Source organism: Cyprinodon tularosa, unplaced genomic scaffold (assembly GCF_016077235.1).
Source record: "Cyprinodon tularosa strain WSP-4 unplaced genomic scaffold, ASM1607723v1 ctg339, whole genome shotgun sequence".
NCBI lineage: Eukaryota > Metazoa > Chordata > Actinopteri > Cyprinodontiformes > Cyprinodontidae > Cyprinodon > Cyprinodon tularosa.
The window spans coordinates 740489-761717 of NW_024039051.1; the positions used below are offsets into that span (position 1 = coordinate 740489).

The window sequence follows — 21229 nt, forward strand, 5'->3', positions numbered from 1 at the left end:
CCTGGTGGATCTGCAGCGGATGCTGCGGAATTTACTTGTGAGCAATGGTGAATGGAATGGTAAGCTGTTCAATAACTCTTCATAACTTTGCACTACTCTGTGTTGGGTTAACACACAAAGTCCTCATAAAAGACATTCAACTTTAAGCAATGTAGAAGAAATGCAAAAAAAAATATTCATACGATTTTAAAAAGCACTCTAAAATAGGATTCATATCACTGGCATAAGCTGGATTCAGCAGCTGCCACCAGCCTAAGGCACCCTTACCTTAACATCTTTGTAGAGATGGACGGGTTCGTAATCGATGTTGTGCCTCATGAAGAAGTCATTGACACAAGACAGGAGCGTCATCTCCGGCAGGGAGAAAATGTCCATGAACTGTTTCATGGTGTGGCCATGTGTACTCTGCAGGACAGCAGTCATTATTACTGTGTACATTTGAGTCTTCGTCATCTTAGGGCCCTGTCACACTTTGCCGATTTAGCCAGCATATGCCGGGCGAACCAGAATCTTCTATAACGCTGGCATACGCTGAACTTTCTTTGTGTTTTTTCAAATTAGGGTGTATACATAGAGCATTCATAACGAGTCCAGAACTTATGTCCTATGACAGCCGCACTTATGCCTAACACATGACAGCGTCATGCCCGTGAAATAATGCACAAGCTTAATTTAATGGGCATTACGAAACATCAGTTAAAGCTGCTCCCCTCAGGCGCATGGCTGCTACTGAGGGGGCAGCCATGCAGCTGGAGGCGCCTGGTCTGCATAAAAATAAGTCTTTGATCACGGTTTTAACCTAGCTGCTGTTTATCACCCACCCCAAAAAAAAGATAACCGTATTTTCACGACCATAAGGTGCACCGTACTAAAAGGTGCAGTCTCAGTTATGTGTTTATATACAGGTACATATCCTCTACTACCTTTAAATACCTCTACTGCCTATTTAAAAATAGAGCGGGAGCAAAACTGAGTATATTTGTGCTTTATTCATGTATTTATTACAAAGTATTAATCAAACCCATCGAAGTCATCATCCTCTGTTTTCTTGCCCGGCGCTGCCTTCCACTTTTCGTGAAACTGTGGTCTCCGTCGGTCATCCATCGCTCCCACGCCGCTCGCAGCCTTACTTTGAACGGCTTGCTGAAGTTCCTTTGTCAGACCTCCCGGAATAACAGCAAGCACAGCGTTCATTTGTTTCACCTTGTTTTTCACATCGGCTGTGAGATGGGCACGCATGGAGTCACAGATTAACAGCGATGGTGATACGTGGAAAAAAACACCTGGTCTCTTTACATACTCCTCCCTCAGCCGCTCTTTCATCATCTCTTTATCCATCCAGCCCTTTTCATTTGCCTTAATAACGACTCCAGATGGAAAAGTCTGCTGTCGGAGTTCGTTTTCCATCTTCCTCCACTTGCGAACCATCGATTCATTAATCTTGAATTCTCTCGCGGCTGCTCGATTTCCATGTTTCTCTGCGTAGCTGATAGCCTTCAGTTTAAACTGTGCTTCATAGGCGTGTCTCTTTGCCATTTTCAGGGTTGTTATGACAACAATGTTCTGCATAAAGCACATACCTGTTCTTTTACACACAATCTACGCCCACACTTCCCCCTTTAACGTTCTCATGGTGGTCTTAACAATGTCCGCAGTAACAACACACATAGGGCGCACTGCACTATAGGGCGCGCCACACATTTTGAGGGGAAAAAAAGACATTTATATGCACCTTATAGTCGTGAAAATACGGTAAATAAAAAGAAAAATGAAAAAGAAAGAAAGGTTTGCAGCTGCAGCAGATTCAGTGTAATGTCCGCAAGGAAGTTTGATGGTTGTGGGCGTGAACGCAGGGAGGATCCATCACATTCACCCTCAGCTTCATCCTATGATGACGATGAAGTCTGGAGGAGAACTGACGGTTTCCTCCTGTGAACCCCCTTTTATACCAATACGCCGTTATACAGTAGCTTTAAGTCAGAAACACGTTCAGCGCTCGTCTGGAACACGTCAAATACGTTGATATGCGTTGGACAGAAGTTCTTGATAAGTTATGCATAAGTTATGCACCAGTTACTCAGAGGTTTTGGATAAGCTAGACCCCACGAGTTATGAGTACCTTTTACTTAACGGATGTCAATAATCAGATAACTTACCTCTAACTTATGCCTCACGTATGGCATACGCTGGCATATGTCAAGAAATTTCTAAACATACTTGCAGTATGACGACATCTGCCAGCGTGTTTCACCGTAGTTCCACATGCTCATCATTTATACAAACTGTACCCATAACTTATCCAAAGTATGCCAGTGCTTTTGCCAGATTTTCTGTACGTCAGGCATACGCTGGTCTAAATCGAAGTCAAAATCAAAAGTTGTGACGGGCTTCAGTTAGAGAGGGAGGGAGAGTAGATGATCTTCACCTTGCCATAAAAGTCACTCATTATCTCTAGAGGAACATGGGAGCCTTCATACATGGCGATGACTTCCTCATCAGGCACTGGGTGAAGGCCTCTGCAAGAAAAGGAGAAAAATATTCAACAGTGTTCACTAGGACAATCGTTTGTAATGTTTCAGCTTTCGTACTTCAATTCAATTCAGTTTATTTTTAAAGCGCACATTCAAGACACATGTCATCTCAAGGCGCTTTATAATTCAACCAGATCATCAAGTCAAATTGATTCAAAGTTTTCTATCTAAGGAAAACCAGTTGATTGCATCGACTCATTGAATCGAAGGCAATCCCTCACACTAAGCATGCTTGTAGCGACAGTGGAGAGGAAAAACTCCCTTGTAACAGGAAGAAACCTCCAGCAGAACCTTTATACCTCATATGGAGATAACTACCCCATTTACTCTACCCTTGAAAAACCGTGTCGAGACTGGTCCAAGCTCAGTAACTGAGATAACTTATCGTGTGTAAATGGAAAGCAAACTGAACTGAACCGAGCTAGACACAACCGAACCGAGCTAACTGCAGACCAGTTCCAGAGGTGGGCTCGGCTCGGTTTTTCCCTGGCTCGGTTCTCTGATAACAAGATTGCATGAGCAGAACGCGTCATCTCCATCTGGCTGCACATCCCGATTCACACTCTATTCCAGTAGTTGGCGGTAATGCCCCTCCGGAAGTTGTTTGCCAACAACACAAAACAGAAGAAGAACAACTATAAACAACAATCGAAATCTTCTCCACGCAACATTTTAAATAATGATTGCCGTCTTCGCCTGACCCTCCGCAAACACTGAAGTACAGCAATAATAATCAAGCATAAGTTTCTGATTGTGACAGGCGCCGCCATTTTGATTGCTCGATTCCCTCCTTCTTCGTCTTCTTTTTGTGTTTTATGGCGGTTGGCAAACAACTTTTGGTGCATTACCGCCACCAACTGCTTGATTTCCTCCTTTAATCCTGGCAGTAATACTGCAGATCGTCACTAGGAGGCGAGGAGTCAAGGAACCAAGATAGCGTGATGTGTTAACGGTCGTCAGATCCGAGCTCGGACCGGTGTTGACATGGATCGGTTTTTCAAGGGTAGTCTAAATGGGGTAAAAGACTGTAACAAAATGTTTATCTTGAAATCTTAAATCATCAGTAAACTTGTTGTTGGGAAATTTTTTAGAACATTTGTATAATGAACCTGTGTAATAATATTTCTAGAACTTCATTCAACACTGAATAGGAGAAACAAAATACCTGTAAACTGTCCCCAGCTGAATATAGTGAAAAGCATCTATCTTCATCAGGAGAGCCTGCGGAGAAGCAGAGAACATGATTTCATATTCAATTCAATTCAATTCAGTTTATTTATATACAGGGTTCCTACAGCATAAGGTGAGTTCAATTCAAGACTTTTTAAAGCTACAGTGTGTAATTTTCAGCGACATCTAACGTCCAGACTGCAGACCGCAGCAACATGAACATCTCCCCCCCACCGCTTCTCCCCCCCAACAGTACTGCGAGCGTTACGGGACAAAATGTCTTCCATGACGTCCGCATCACCTACCTTCTCAAGTGATGAGGTTTGTTTACATAGATAATTTTACAGATAGTATTTCATTAGTCTGTGTAGGGTATAGATTTCATGTAGACTTAAAGGGATAGTTCGGTATTTTTGACATGAATCTGTATGGCATCCCCATCACCAGTGGCATGCAATCACACTGACTTACCCCTGGCAGCGTCCTGTGAGCAGAGTTATCGTCCAGTTTTGGTCAAGCCGAAGGTAGTCCGGCAGGTTTTTAGGACCAGCGAAATAAAACTTTTCTCTTCCCAAAACATTATGTGTTCAAAAGAGTGATATTTTTGCATCCCAAAAACGTTGTAGTGGAAAAAGTCACACGTCGTTATCAATTGGTCCTATTTTCTCTCTGTTCGTATCACTGCGCGCCGTCATTCAGACAGCGAGCTCAACAACAGCCAGATGCATGTCTCGGTCCGCCCAGCTAGGAGCTAGGCGGAGGGAGACATGCATCTGGCTGTTGTTGAGCTCGCTGTCTGAATGACGGCGCGCAGTGATACGAACAGAGAGAAAATAGGACCAATTGATAACGACGTGTGACTTTTTCCACTACAACGTTTTTGGGATGCAAAAATATCACTCTTTTGAACACATAATGTTTTGGGAAGAGAAAAGTTTTATTTCGCTGGTCCTAAAAACCTGCCGGACTACTTTCGGCTTGACCAAAACTGGACGATAACTCTGCTCACAGGACGCTGCCAGGGGTAAGTCAGTGTGATTGCATGCCACTGGTGATGGGGATGCCATACAGATTCATGTCAAAAATACCGAACTATCCCTTTAAACAACTTGCCGTAGTTACTTTCGAGCGTAATGGGCGATCTCGCAATCGCTAGTTTGTTGGCTCTGTGCTGCCGTAGTGCAAAGGTGTCTGCCTCCATGGCTCCTATGTAATTATAAATAACGAATTCTAAGGCAACGCAAATATTAAGGTTAAGAGGCTGAGCTTGTAGATGATGATAAATAACATAGTTATGTATAATATATTACATTTCTGACTGTATATCCCTGTAATTATTACACACTATAGCTTTAAGACTTTTTAATGCCACTTGAAATAAAAATTTAAGACCAAATTCACAAGAAACACAAGAAAAACCTGCTTGTGACAACTTAACCCAAAGGTTTATTTTAACATAAACCACTGCAATAATGTTTCAGATTTTGAAAAGCTTCCCATACAGGAAGAAAGCTAAAAACACACAAACGACAGATATATTTTAACAATTATTTAACTGAATTCACAAACTTTGTTTTAGCAGGGAACAAAACAAATCAGTTTTAAAGCCACAACATAACCAGTGCTAAGTCTTTTTTGCAGCTATTTTTCTTTGTATGGTTTTCTTAGTATGATTGATTTGGTGATAAGTGGAGGCGTTGCAGAGACAAGGGTGGAACTAAACTGAGAAATACCGGCTGTTTCTCTGTAACTCGATTTTGACGCTTTAAATGCTTTTGACGCTAATGTTTTAAAAATTAAGACCTACGAAAGACTGATTTAAGACATCTTAATACCAATTAAAGCCTTAGTTTTATTTTGAAGAATTCAATGCCTTTTAAGACTTTTTATGGACCCGCGGGGACCCTGTATATAGCGCCAAATTCACAACACATGTCATCTCAAGGCACTTTACAGTTCAACCAGATCATACAGTCAAATTGATACAAAGTTTTCTATATATGGCAGCAGCAGTTAGACAGCTGGGTAGAGGGGATGTTTCTCTTACCTTCTGGACATCATAGTGAAGCCCTCTTACAGCAAAATCTGGAATATATTCATACTTCCGCAAACCCTCTGGATACTACAAACAAAAGTTTAGGTCATATAAAAAATCTGATTAACTATGAGTGGCAGATGTCTAGTATAAACTAAAGCTGCACATCATCTTAAATCAATGGCTACCGTAATACTGTTATTCAAGTATTGCAATGACAAAAAAAACCCTTACTTCTAACAATACCTAGTGTGTTTTCTTTAAAATTTAGTTTCCTAGAGCTCAAACGTTATTCAGTGATGCTTTTAAAACAGGCACCTCACCCGGTGGTTGTTGATGAGGATGTCTCGCGCTATGTTGAAGATGAGCGTGTGCAGGTGGCTGGAGTAGAACGCCAGGGTGTAGTCATAGTCGAAACCGTAGATCTCGATGTCTCGCAGGCTCATTTCATTGTTTGCAAAAATGGTGTCCGGATCGACGGAGCTGGTGGATATAACTAAGAGAAAATGTAATACACCAAAGGGTTTAATTTCATTTCATTTATTCCCATTCCAAATAACATTCAGATATGACGGCCCCTGATGCACAAGTTTTTTTTAAGGTTAACAATTTAGTATATTTACATTATGCCTCATAGAGAAGCTTTATGCACCTGCTGCAATACAAGATTACAGTGGGGGGAAAAAATAATTGAGGCGCATACCTTAGCAGTGTTTCTGGATAATTTGAATTTAAAACAAGCATTGTTTGTTTTTTATGAGGACCTACACAGAGCAAATGCTATTATTTCCTATTTCAATATAACAGCTTTTAAAAAGTGTGATTTAAAACTTAATATGAGACATTGTTGTTCTTTTTTAGACGTTTCAGTTTTTAACTTATTCTTCTTACTGAAAATATTTCTGATAGACATAATTGCTGCCTCTGGAGTCTCTGAGCAGAAATGGGCCAGTGTGAGATTCTACAGCATGTTAACCTTGAAGAAAAATGGCAAAGCATCAGAGTTTGAATACAATCATTTAAGGAGAAATAATCTGACATGAGCTACAGTACGAGTGTCAAATTCAAGACTTGTGTCGAATCGTGTTATTCACAGACATCTATCTGGCTCTCAAGACCTCAAAAGACATTTTTCACCTAAACGAATATGTTATTTTAAGGGTTCTAAGTGGCTACACCTGTAAAATAAATGGAGTTAAGATTGAAAGAAAACAGAAAGGGAAAAAAAACAGCTAAAAAAAACAAAATATATTTTGGTTCATTCTTTTCTTTCCAGCTTTTATTGTGATTAGACTGTCACAAGTACAGAGCAATGAAATTAACTCTGCATTTAACCCACACCCTTGGGGGGCAGAGTGGGGTTAAGGGTCTTGCTCAGGGACCCAGGTGGAAGTCCGTAGGAGTGGGGCTCCAACTCAGAACCTCTGGATTCCAAGCTCTTTGCCCTAATCACTAGGCAGCCAATCCCCATCCTTGTTATTACATGTACATTAACATTGACTATAAAGTATATTTTTTGTTTTGTCTTTAAATACACTCAAACAAAGAAAATTAACATTTCAGAATTTCTGCAGAAATGTTTAAGTACATTTTATAATTGCGCACAATATCTTACTATTTGCTGTTCTGGAAATTATATTAACGTGTGAGTTAGTAGGGCTATCTGCTCGTGCAGTGGGCCTGTAGTCGACCCCTTAACAAACATTACTGATTTAAAAATAGTTTATCCTCCAAACAACTAAATGCGTCTTCTTAAAACCCACCTCTTTTCTTTGGCTTTTGACACCATGTAGAGTGTTGATTTTATGTATACACATGCATATTTTTATCCTGTGCAGGCAGTGCTTTTATTTTATTTTATTTACTTTTATTTATTTTAGTAATTGAATCTTTTTTGTGCAGCACTTTGGAAACCTTGTGTTTATTTAAATCGTGCTATATAAATAAAGTGGATTGGATTGGATCTTCTAGGAACCGAGGAGAGAGTGTAGTGGCATTCTTTAAGCCAGCTGACAAGCAGTGCTCAGCAATATTAGTAGCAAGCTCAGTGGTATTATGGTAAATATATATACATTCCTATATAGGAACATTGTGATCTGTAGTGTAATGCAGATTAATGAGCAAATAACTTAAATTTAAATTTGCTGATTTTAATTAGACCTTTGATTAATTTAAAATGTATCTTTATAGCAAACATACAGAATTTAAAAAATCTTGTTAAAATAAACAGAAAACTAAACTTTTGCTTGAAATATTTGAGATTTTGTCTTAGTAAAACAGCTTTATTTTAGTTACTGGTCTATAACATGTTTAGTATTATAGGTGTTTTTAAAGCAAAGCTGTTAATGAATCAGTCAGCAGCATTATTGAGCTATAATTTTTTTAAATGAACTTATTAGTGAGAACAACATACCCTCTGTCAGTCTTTTCGTTTCTTTGTACACAGACCACAGCTTGTCTGTATCCCCCGGACCCTCTGAGGAGCTGCTGCTGCTCAGAGATGCGCTGCTCTGCTTGGCTTCGGGCGGCTTCAGCAGCGGCTGGACACCGGCTCCTCCGCAGGACACTGCTCTGAAACTCCGCTTCCAACAACCAGGTATGGACCGGCGGTCGGCCTGCCCCTGTAGAAAGCTACGGAAGACCCCCAGCCTCCACAGACACTCCGTCCGTTTGACCAGAGGCGAGAGGGACCGCGACAGGGGCGTCATTGCGACGTTCTCTGCGGGGACCAGAGGTGCGGGGTCGCTGTGGACTACCAGTCGGCCGCACGCGGGAAAGGCAGACTTCTCTAGATACACCAAACTGTCCCTGTATAGCTGTTCTGACGTCACTTCCGCGTTTCTACAAACCGCAGCCAATGAGAGGCCGATGCGTCTGGCATTCGGCCAAATCTGGTAGACCTAGAGAAAAATGTGTTTAATAAAAAAAAAATTGCACCAATTTTTAATTTTGTCCGTGTTTAAAACTAATAGATAATAATAATAAAATAATAATAACTATTGAATATATACAACTTGATTAAATTCAGTACAGTTAATTTAGCCTGGTTCATATCTCAGAGAGCTGAAAATTATAAAAGATTAAGATAAAAATTGACCTATTTGTGTCAGGTTACAGGTCAAAAATCATTCCAAAATCAATTAAATCATGTTATCCCATACAAATTTAATGATACAGCAGTGCAATCAAAGTCAGTTAGTCATAGAATACCCATTGGTTAAAAAAAAAATCTGAAGTTATAGCAAGGAGTTCACTTTAAACTACAGCAGTCCCTCGTCCTGAGGAAGCATGTGCAGTAGAGGAGAATCACCTAACAGGAAGAAACCTGTGGCAGGAGGATCAGCCATCTGCTATACAGCAAGGATAAAGACATCATCATCAAGAAGAATGTGTATACTAAATTACTAATCAGTCTTCCTTAAAATTATATTCAACACAGAAATGAAACTTATGAAGAAATAAGTTTCATTTTTGTAACAAATTAAGAAATTGTTAGAAAAGTATAAAAAAAATAAGGATGACTTAGCTTAGGTTAATCTCAATGCACACTCCTAAAAATTACTAATTGTGAACATAATTGCACATTTACACAGGGTTGTATCTTCTTTATGAAAAAAAAACCCAAGACCAAGATTCTAGTCAACTATCTCCTTAATATGAGGAGACGGTCTTAATGCTCTCCTTGTGCAATATATTTCCTCTCTTCAGTATCCAGGCCCCTTTCCAATGTTCACACCAGGGAAAAGGCCAACTCTAAGTGACCCTTTAGGTGTACATGTGTACATTTGGGTTTTTACCTGTGCAGGTTTAGCCATCTATTTATGGTATACCCAGCCTCTTCTTTTTACATCACTAGGCTTAGGCACCAGCTGCAGTTATGGAAATTGATTCATTGGGAAAAAAAAGATCAATCCTATATTACTTTATATTACTTTGTTTAGAAATTCCGGTTTCCCACTTCCCATCAAGGAGCTTAACATTAGATACGGGTCACTTTATTTACTTAAAAAAAAAAAGATGTATTAGAGCAGATCCACATATCCAACTCTACTGCCTGAAATTAAACCAGGGTTGGTCCATATTGTCCAAAATCATTTGAACCCTGCTGTTTATATATTGCTGGAAAAAGTTACTTTCCTATGCAATACTGAAAACAGGAAAATATTGAATGTGGTAGTCAAGCCATTTCAAGATAACTAAGATGAGAACGTTGTTATGGAAAGTGGCTTCAAAACAGTACTACGTGTTAACTGTACTTGGATGAATCAAACTTATACGTTACAAAAAAGACTAATTTATTAGTTATTTAGATATTCTTAATTATAACAAGTTTGGGGTAACACACAGAAAGAAATCTGCTGTCTTACAAATGCAGGCAATAGAATCAGCTTACACAGCTGACACACAGATATATATGAACTCCAGTCGGGCTTTGGCAGATGGCCGCTCACACTGAGCCTGGTTCTGCTGGAGGTTTCTTCCTGATAAAAGGGAATTGTTCCTCCCCACTGTCGCTACAAGCATGCTTAGAGTGAGGGATTGCCTTCGAGTCAATAAGTCGATGCAATCAACTTGTTTTCTTTAGATAGAAAACACTGAATCAATTTGAATGTTTGATCTGGATGAACTGTAAAGTGCCATGAGATGACATGTGAATGGGAGCTATATAAATAAACTAAACAGAAACTGAATTTAATATATATATAAATAGCCACACACATCTCGAGCAACTGATTATTTATCTTGAAAATACTCATGTAAAAGTTAAGAACAGAATGCTGCTTACTACTTACTTAATACCGCCATCTGGTGGACATTTATAGGTAACGCTTATAAACTTAAAAGTGATTGAATATGATCTTGGGTTGGTTATGAGTCGCTTTAGCCTCACAAACCCTACAGAAATAAAAGACACTCCTAGGAGATTCTCATGCAGGTCCCAGTATATTTACATATCTTTCAAATTTGCACGTTAAGTTGCTGTCATCTAATTCCATTGTTTTATATTGTCTGGGACAGAGCAGTTATGGTAACTTGGGTATAAAAAAAAAAAAAAGGTCGTCGTTTTTTGTGTCACCAAGTCCCGTTTTGTCACTATGACATTTTACATCAGAAATCAATCTTTAACCAATTTAGATTTCCATCCATAATACATTCCTACTGTTAGGAAGGGATGCATGTGCTGAGTATTCTCTGCTGGCCAATGGTGACTAGCCACGATTTTCGGTCATCGACTTATGTTGAAGTCTGTGATTGGACGAGCTGTGCCATATGCTAGCCTGTGATTGGTCCGATGTTGTGCGTGGTGCGCAGCCATTGGTCGGTGTTGGAGTGGGCACGCTCAGTGTGGAAGAAGTAGCCGCACAGCCTCCGCTGATAGAGACAGTTTACCTTCGTTGCTTCTCCTGCCTTTTGTCTCGGGAGCTGAAGACTCACCACCGGTAGAGAAGTATCTCAAAATGAAACGAGTCTGGGTGTTAGGGCTTGTTTTCGCACTTCTAGCCTTCGGTGAGTGTTGGAAAGATATTTTTCATTGTGACTTTCTTGCTGTTATCCACCATATTTAGCTGCTTTAGCTAAATGAAGGCTAATATGAACCTGTCTTTGTGCTGCTGTCAGAGCAATATTTCTATTTATTTCTAGATATTTAATGTGGATATAACATTGCATGGTTTATTATACTGCTTAAAGCACATTTTAACTATCATGAGGACTTAACGCCTTTCTAGAAGTTTCTGGCTGAGGGGAAAAAAAGCACACTGACTCCTATTGAGATGGAGAAATGCTAGAGCAAACATCCTTAAGTGTTTTTCTATTTCTCTATTAAAATCACCCGATTGGTTCCTAATAGTCTTTCTAGAAGTTTCCCTGAGCAACACAATTAATTATACATGTGGAACCCTTGCTTTAAGAATCCTGCTTTTCCAAAAACAATTATATTTGACTTAAAACTCATTTAGACTAAACAGATCACTGTCAAACTCTGCTTTACAATCAGAAATATGCGACCATGTATGAAAAGTATAACTATCTCTCTTATTGCAGCTGCTGTAAGGGCTGAGGATGAGGTGGGTGTGGATGGCACAGTGGAGGAGGACCTCGGGAAGAGCAGGGATGGATCCAGGACAGATGACGAGGTGGTGCAGAGGTAGGTGCAGATTAATTGTTTAAATAAGTTTGCACATTGTCTAAATGTGTCATCATTCCAGCATTAGTGGGCAACACCACAAGAAATATGCAGCTTTTCATTCATATATAGCATCTGTATCAATGTCTTTTTTTTTTCTTCTTCCCTTTTTCAAAATATTAGTTAATATTCAGAAAATGTTTTGCATGGTCATAAAGCAGCAGTCTTGCCTTGCAAAGCGGCTTTCATTGCCAATAAAGCTGCAGCAGCCAAATTCAACTTTTTTTAATCCAACTATATTTTGATGCTTTTATTTTTTTTGACATTTTTCTTGTAAACTTTCATTGTTTTCTGTTAAACAAACTTGAGACATTAAATTACATCTTTTTAGTCAAAAATCAAGTTCCGGGTATTCTTCTGCCCTAAATTGACACTTTTCCTTTTTTTGTTTGTGACCCTGACAATCAACCAAACTCAAGGTCAGGGTGACCAGGCTTGTATACACAGGTCATCAGGACAAGCATGACTCTGTAGTTTGGGAACAGATCTGATGGATCAGTGAAGGTGTCCTTAGCTGATCCTGTTACTGTAGATTCTCATCCATTAAGAACATGATCACCCTTAGAAATGCTGAACAATTAACCCAGTTGCTTTCTGTTTTAACTACTCTGTAGTGACAGTTGGAATCTGTGTGTTCTGTTTGTTTCACTTGCGTTTCTTTTTTTTTTGCCTACAGGGAGGAGGAGGCTATCCAGCTGGATGGTTTGAATGCTGCTCAGATTAAGGAACTCAGGGAAAAGTCTGAAAAACACGCATTTCAGGCAGAAGTCAATCGTATGATGAAGCTAATTATCAACTCTCTTTACAAGAACAAGGAGGTGTGTAAGGGGGAAAAAAACAATTAAAGCTGGAGGCACTGTTTTATTGTCAGGGGGAAAGCTTACGTGTTGTTCATGTCTTCCAGATCTTCCTCAGGGAGTTGATCTCCAACGCCTCGGATGCTCTGGATAAGATCCGGCTGTTGTCGCTTACTGATGACACTGCTTTGGCAGCCAATGAAGAGCTGACCATCAAAATTAAAGTAAGCAGATGAGGCTAATTTATTATAAAGATGCGTTTAGAACTGTTGAAACTTTATGTTTAAGCTCTTTATATTAGATCTCAGGAGTGAAATATTATTGTATAGCAGTTAATCTGCTTTTTAAATGAGGATTTATTTATATTCCCTGCTAGCCAAAAGGGAAAAATGGGTTAAAGTTTTAATACTTTTCTTTAGTCTTTGTCTCAACATGACAAAATAAATCCTAAACTGCTCTTAATTTACATGCAATAATTTGTTATAACTGCTTGTAATTGAATCTTAAAGATTTGAACTTCGTCTAAAAACTGTAAAACTTAAGTGTTTTAGTGTTTACATTGGGAAATGAACATTAACATAATGTTGCCTCTCTTGCTTACAGTCTGATAAAGAAAAGAACATGCTCCACATCACTGACACTGGTATTGGAATGACCAAAGAAGAGTTGGTGAAGAACTTGGGAACCATCGCCAAGTCGGGCACCAGCGAGTTCCTCAATAAGATGACAGAGATGCAGTCTGAGGGACAGTCTACGTCCGAGCTGATTGGCCAGTTCGGCGTGGGTTTCTACTCCGCTTTCCTCGTTGCTGACAAAGTCATTGTGACGTCCAAGCACAACAACGACACTCAGCACATCTGGGAGTCGGATTCAAACCAGTTCTCGGTCATCGAGGACCCACGTGGGGACACTCTGGGAAGAGGAACAACCATCACGTAGGTTTAATCATTTACCATTATAGGCTGTTAAGAACATTTTCTGAATTGTTCTGGTGTTGCGTCGACTTTGAACTTAAACGTTCTCTCTCATCTTTCCTTGAACTCAGGCTGGTCCTGAAGGAGGAAGCCTCTGACTTCCTGGAGCTGGAAACCATCAAGAATCTTGTTAGGAAGTATTCCCAGTTCATCAACTTCCCCATCTACGTTTGGACTAGCAAGGTGACCATTCAGCTCCGAATATTTCCAACTTTTCAGGTAGATGGAAAACGTAGCAATGGTTTTATTTTGTTCTTAATGTCTTAGACTGAGACGGTCGAAGAGCCCATCGAGGAAGATGCTGAAGCAGAGGAACCAGAGAAGGAGGCCACTGAAGATGAGGCTGAAGTAGAGGAAGAGGAGGAGGATAAAGACAAACCAAAGACAAAGAAGGTAACGGCTTTATAGACTTGTGACAAGTTTTTTAAAATCACTCTGTAACAGCAGCTTTTTCTGCATCACCTATTATGTACAGATTAATTTAAACCCTCCAGATTAAATGAGTGTCCTTTGCTAGAACTTTATCTTAATACTTTTTCTTCATCTGAAAATGTCCTGTCTTGGATATTACCTTATTTGCTTATACTCAAAGTACTAAGCACTCTGGTACAGTCAGGGTTTCTTTGGGTTATTAAATTATTTTTTTAAATTAAGACCTTAATTGGCATTAAAATCCATTAAATGTGTTTATTGTGGCATTTAAAATGCATTCTTAAAAAAAATTGCTTATAAAAACAATTGTCAAACATATCACATCATGACATATTTGTGTGGAACTGCTTCCGGTTGATCGGAAAGCCGTATGTTCAGAAAAAGCTACAGAATTGGGCGGAAAATGCCAATTAAAAAAATTATGAGGCTGGAAAACGAGAACTTCGAGACATGGCTGCAGCCTATCGACGAGAGCATTAAAACGCATTTAGTTAGAGTTATTTATTCCTGTATAAACCCTACGGTAGCAGCCGTTCAAACTGGCCCTTTCCAGTCAACTCCAAGCTGAATGGCGGCCTGCTCCCCTGCGACTCCCGACCAAATCCCCTCCAACTTCCAGCCAGTGGCCTTTTCCTGGACTTTCATTTTTTATTTTTACTCTGACTCCATCCTTTCACTGCATTAAATGGTCTGACCAGGAGATGCTTCTGATAAATTTTAAGGTCTACAAATCATGACAGAATATTTCAGTACATAGATTGATGTTTAAAGAGGAATTATAGGGGACAAATCAAGGAAAGTAGGGAAATTTTGAATGGCTTCTACTGTAGCTCTGGTTTCTGACGAGCAGGTCTAATCGGTTATCTTTTTCTCAGGGCTTTTTTTATATTGTGCTCATCATAGCTGAGGTCATAGAAAACTTGTCAAAATCCTAACTAGGTACCAAGGGCTTAGCCTCGTGAGACCTTCCTGATCTCGCGAACTTTAAAGGTGTCACTCGCAGATCAGTCTGGAGACTCTCCGTGAAAGAAAATTTGGAGCCGTTCACCAAACGAACGTCCAATCAGCGTTGGCTTTGAGGCGGGTTGAGGTGTGACGCAACGAGAAGCGCGACAGTTCAGTCTAAAGAACATGGCGGCTTCAGCCGATGAAACTAGCGTTAGCGTGGCTATCGAGCAAGTTTTATCGGAATTACAGAGTATTTCTTCACTGAAAGAAGAGCAAAACACTGCTCTGGAGGCTTTTCTCAGAGGAAAAGATGTTTTTGCTCTTCTCCTGACTTTTTTCGGCAAGAGTAGCCTGGCTGTTAGTACGTCATATGCTTCGTTGATCTGATTGGTTTATTTGGCCCGCCTATCACCAACATAGGCCAATCAGCTAACCAGTATTTTCGCCCCTTCCCAAAATTACTTCAACGGAAGGTTTCCAGATGGATATGCGGAGCAAATCCATCTGGCGGAGCCAGGTTAGAATTGTAGGTGATAAATCAAGGAAAGTAGGGACATTTTGAATGTAGCTCTGGTTTCTGACCAGCAGGTCTAATCATTTTTTATATTATGCTCATCATAGCTGAGCTCTTAACTATTATTACTGTAGAAAATGTGTTAAAATCCTAACTAGGTACCAAGGCCCATTTCTTAACTTAATATTCATGTTGTAGGTTGAGAAGACAGTTTGGGATTGGGAACTGATGAATGACATCAAGCCGATCTGGCAGAGACCAGCCAAGGAGGTTGAGGAGGATGAATACAAGGCCTTCTACAAGACCTTCTCAAAGGTATGAACAGCATCTGCAGACAGTTAATCAACCTTTTGGATTATAAAGATCTGGTTCGATTCCAGTAAACCTTCTTCTTCTATCCACCAGGACACCGATGACCCCCTGGCACACATCCACTTCACAGCTGAAGGTGAAGTTACCTTCAAGTCCATCCTCTTCGTCCCCACGGCGGCTCCACGTGGCCTCTTTGACGAGTATGGCTCAAAAAAGAACGACTACATCAAGGTTTGAGTTCAGTTTAAACGACTGAGAGCGATTGATGTTTGTATTGGGTTGACATTCACACTGAAACTCTCTGCTGCAGCTGTTTGTCAGGAGAGTTTTCATCACAGACGACTTCAACGACATGATGCCCAAGTACCTAAACTTCATCAAAGGAGTGGTAAGTTTTAACTGCTGGTTTGTTTATGATCAGTCTGCTTTAATCTGAGACTAAAGGTGGTTTTCTTTGCCAGGTCGACTCTGATGACCTTCCTCTAAATGTGTCCAGAGAAACTCTGCAGCAACACAAACTGCTGAAGGTACATCTCAAAGTTTTGGATTAAATGAGTTCTGCTCGATTACGACAAAGTAAAAACATTTAGTTAAAAATAGTTTCTGCTTTCTTTAGGTCATCCGCAAGAAGCTGGTCCGTAAGACTTTGGACATGATCAAGAAGATTGCAGATGATCAGTACAACGAAAAGTTCTGGAAGGAGTTCGGAACCAACATCAAACTAGGCGTGATCGAGGATCACTCCAACAGAACCCGTCTGGCCAAACTGCTCCGCTTCCAGACCTCCAACAGCGAAACCGTCCTGTCCAGTCTGGAGCAGTATGTGGAGCGCATGAAGGAGAAGCAGGATAAGATCTACTTCATGGCTGGTACCAGCAGAAAGGAGGTGAGTAAAGATGGACTGCTGGTTGAGGGGGTGTGTTTTACCCCATGCGCTGAGTTAATCTGAGGTTCTCCTCTTCACAGGCGGAGTCTTCCCCCTTTGTCGAGAGGCTGCTGAAGAAAGGCTATGAGGTTATTTACCTGACGGAGCCTGTGGATGAGTACTGCATCCAGGCTCTGCCTGAGTTTGATGGAAAACGCTTCCAGAACGTGGCCAAAGAGGGGGTGAAGTTCGAGGAAAGTGAGAAGGCCAAAGAGAAGAGGGAGGCCCTGGAGAAGGAGTTTGAGCCTCTCACTACTTGGCTAAAGGACAAGGCTCTGAAGGACAAGGTGGAGAACACGTTTTAGTGGTCCTCCCATGGAAGATCAACTGAAGAAATTAACAGGTTTACAATTTTAACACAATATTTGTATTCTGTCTACAGATTGAAAAGGCCGTTCTCTCCCAGAGGTTGACCAACTCACCCTGTGCTCTGGTTGCCAGTCAGTACGGCTGGTCTGGAAACATGGAGAGGATCATGAAGGCGCAGGCTTATCAGACAGGAAAAGATATTTCCACAAAGTGAGTATTAATGCAGTGACATGCGTTTAAAGCACAGAATGATCATGGACACTAGAGATCAACTGATACAGTTACTTTTTTTTAAATCCCAGTATTGATTTTTACCTCTGTCTAAACAATCCCTAATATATGCTTTTGATATTTTTAGGCTGTTTCTTGGAGATGGCATTGCTTTTTCTTCATTATATTAAAATTGCACAATAACAAATGTAACAGACCATTGTTACTAAATCAATTTATAAGGAATGCAGAGTGACAATGCATGCACTTCAAATGATCTTAAGGCAATGCTGTTAAATTTGCTTATTAATCGACCCATGCATGTATCGGCTCATGCGGGGGGGAAAGGCTAATATTGGCAGGCCTATGTATCGGTCTATCTAGAAGGGACTCTGCTAAATATTCATTACAAATGGGATTTATTTAAAGACCATATATATCTGCTAATTTATGATTGATACTTGCAGCAAATAAAAAAACCTCAATGACGTCAATTAAAGACGATTTTAATGTGTAAATCTTATAAGCTAAACTGATATGCTAGTTGGCATGTAGATTTAAGAAATTGGTCCTTTAGAATGCAGTATCCTCGTATGTAAAAGAAAGTAGAGTGGAAGGAAAAATTGAGTTAAAGAGTAACATGGGGATGCACGATATTGGGATTTTGGCCGATATCCGATATGCCGATATTTTAAAACTCATGTAGCCGATAACCGATATCGATACCGATGTTAAAGCTGGACAAAAATAAGTAGTCATTGAAAATAGCAGTTTTGTTATCCATTTCTGACACTTTGAAAAATAATATACTCAAATATATTTTCATATGCTGATATCAAATTGATTTTTAAAAACGCGATATCGATCTATTTTACTTTCAAAATCTCGTGAAATTTCATCATTCTGTTACAAACTCTCGTGATATTTTGCAAATTCTTGAGATTTTGTTAGTAAAATAGATCGATACCGCATCAATATATCAACATATAAAAATATGGCAAAATTTCGTGAATTTTTGGGGGATTTCGTAGCATAACGATGACATATAGCAATATTTCAATAGTAAAGAGATTGATATGGTGTTTTTAAATGGCAATATATCAGCATATGAAGATATTGTGATATTTTAATGTATCAATATTTTTTCCCTCGTCTTTAGAAGTTTTTAAGTCTGTAAAAACAAACATGTTAGCATCAAGCCATAGCCATGTCTGGTTTAGAGACTAGCTCTCTTGTTTTAATGACCTTCTGCTCCTCCATTAATGAGGGGACCCCTCAGGCACGTAAAAATTCCGTCATTTATCCACCAATGTGTCACTGGCCACCTCAAACAACTCACATCTTTGTCAGTGAAGCTGAGTGCTCCACATCTCTTCCTTCATGGTGTCCATCTACATTAAGATCCAAAATTCTGAGATTAAAGTCAGAATTCTGACTTTTTTCCCCATACTAAACTGAAATAAAATTTAAAAATCAGGTAACTTTTTCTTTTTTCAGTGGCCCTAATGCTCTTCCGTACAAATGTTTGCATAAACCAATGTATGATTCTATATAAGCTTTTAATAAGGCGATCCTTTCTATGGTTGAATTGATTCATATGCAGCTGCTGCACTTCTTTTGTTGTTTTTTGTTGTTGTTGTTCTTTTGGCTCACTTTTCTTCTCATGCCCTTCAGTTATTATGCCAGCCAGAAGAAAACCCTGGAAATCAACCCCAAACATCCCCTCGTTAAGCAGATGCTCAGCAGAGTCAATGTAAGATTCTACATTTTAATCATTTATTGCTGAACCTTTTTGCACATCATTTAGATATGTAGATGGAAATAAAACTGCATATTTGATTTAGTTTCTCTTTCACCTTTTTGCAGGCTGATGCTGAGGACCAGACAGCATCAGATCTTGCAGTGGTTCTGTTTGAGACGGCTACACTGCGCTCAGGATACCAGCTGGCTGACACTAAAGCCTATGGAGACAGAATAGAGCGCATGCTCCGACTCAGCATGAATGTTCCCCTGGACGAACAGGCAAGTTCATGCTAGTTTATTTTTTTATTAGCATTATTTTAAAAGCCTTGCTGTACTTATTAAAACTATTGTCCTTGGTAGGTTGAAGAGGAACCTGAGGAAGAGCCAGAGGAACCAGCAGATGAAGGATCTGAAGATAAAGAAGAGGAAGAAATTGTAGATGATGATGAAGATGAAACGGTGAGACGTCTTTGCATGTGTTTATATCCAGAATACGCCTTAAAGTAAAACTGAGCAGTATTTAACTGTTTTAATTTTTTTGTCCTGGCAGGGACAGTCGAAGGATGAACTGTGAAGCACTGAACAGGAGGGTGTGTGACAATGGAACTGGGAATCGGACTGTTTCTGTTTCTTGTTCCAGTGCCACTGTGGTGGTTATCCTGAGGGGGGGGAGGGGGTCCTGGGGAATGGTTTTTTTTTATCAAGACCATTGTTTATTTTTTGGTGTTTTTGTTTTCTTTTTTTTTACATTCCTCATGACTGTAAATTTGTTAATATTTAACTGAGCTGTTTATGGAAAGATACAATTCCGTCTTATTGATCAAATAAATGTTGCCACACAAAAAAAAATCCAGCGTTGTCTGTCTATGGAAAACATTTTATTAAAGCAGAAGTGAAACCGTTTTGCAGGTGGCGAAGTTCTGCCTAACCATTACTTTGCATAAATGGTTTCTGGCATGTACGGCATTTACATAAACATACTTCCGATCAATGTCTTTTTTTTTTTGGTTAAGGCAAACTGTATTCTTGAGCGAAGGTTCTGTTGAACTTGGTAGAAAACATTTAGATTAGATGAGCTTTATTGATCTCACAGCGGAGAAATTCACTGGTCACATATTGGCATAGAAGTCAAAGAAGGTGCAAATAAGGAGAAAAAAGGTGCATTAAGAATAAACAATATATATATCAAGATAAATAAGGATTAAGGTGCAAGTGTACATGTATTGCACACAATGAAAAAAAAAATAAAAAAAAATACGTACTATCCGGATGGCTTATATAGGTAGTGGTATGACTATTCACATATATTGCACATTCAGCATATTGCACAGTCAATAAATAAACTATAATATAGCTGCACAGTGGTTTTTACAGGAGTTATTGTGGTTATAGTGCATTATTGTAGAGATTTGCCAAGGCTGATATGGATAGATTCCTGAAAATATCCATGTTTTTAAATGAAACAAAAGTAGTAATATTTGAAGAATCATGGCATGGGGGAGGATGTTTAGAAGAGTGTTTAAATGAAATGGACATGCATGTTAAAGGCCCACATTATTCTAATACCAATAAGGGAAGTTGATCAAATTTGTGATAAACATCTATATCTATTGATGCAACCAATATAATTTAGTAAACGTAGTGATGAGTTTCCTACATCACGACTTGTAACATTTCACATGTTTTAAAGACAATTGACTTTGCACTGATTTCAGGACCTTTTCCTTTTTTTTTAAGCCCCTTTAACCCTGTAATGCCAAATGTATCATATTTGACACATACGGTTTCCAAAATGTTTTGCGTCTGACGCCTTTTGCATAATTTAATGGTAAAAACTTTGCTCAAAATCCTATTGTACACAATCAGATATACCTGATAACAGAGGACAGAAGACTACACAAAAGATAATCTTGACTTATGGCATAGTAATAAATTATTAATATCAAAAATGGATTTCTTTTTTTTCTTTTTACATATTTCGTTAAAAGTCCAAATAAGGACTTCGAACCAAAAAAAAGTAATTTTCTGTTTTGTTTTATTCTTGGATCAGGCTTTAAATGGTTAAACAAGGGAAAACTCTCAACTGTCCTGCAGGTGGCGCTATTGCCTAGGTTGAATTATGTCAGAAACCAGTAGGCTAAT

General features: G+C 39.4%; 2 protein-coding genes across 2 annotated transcripts in view; one reads left to right on the top strand and one right to left on the bottom strand.

Moving 5' to 3' along the window:
- Positions 1 to 8538, bottom strand: part of nt5dc3 (5'-nucleotidase domain containing 3) — a 54312-nt gene extending 45774 nt beyond the window's left edge. The window contains 6 exon segments of the mRNA XM_038294322.1: positions 268 to 405; positions 2426 to 2516; positions 3697 to 3752; positions 5749 to 5823; positions 6060 to 6232; positions 8150 to 8538. Of these exon segments, the coding sequence (XP_038150250.1) occupies positions 268 to 405; positions 2426 to 2516; positions 3697 to 3752; positions 5749 to 5823; positions 6060 to 6232; positions 8150 to 8444 (828 nt within the window). The 5' untranslated portion in view covers positions 8445 to 8538.
- A 2546-nt stretch (positions 8539 to 11084) lies between these two features.
- On the top strand, positions 11085 to 19926 carry hsp90b1 (heat shock protein 90, beta (grp94), member 1). Its single transcript, XM_038294321.1, has 18 exons — positions 11085 to 11244; positions 11782 to 11884; positions 12600 to 12741; positions 12828 to 12944; positions 13324 to 13655; positions 13766 to 13877; positions 13962 to 14087; positions 15787 to 15903; positions 15994 to 16131; positions 16211 to 16288; positions 16362 to 16427; positions 16517 to 16786; positions 16867 to 17112; positions 17208 to 17344; positions 19019 to 19097; positions 19211 to 19366; positions 19448 to 19546; positions 19638 to 19926. The coding sequence occupies exons 1-18, from the start codon at positions 11196 to 11198 to the stop codon at positions 19659 to 19661; spliced, it is 2391 nt and encodes a 796-aa protein (XP_038150249.1). The 5' UTR covers positions 11085 to 11195; the 3' UTR covers positions 19662 to 19926.
- Positions 19927 to 21229: the final 1303 nt, after the last annotated feature.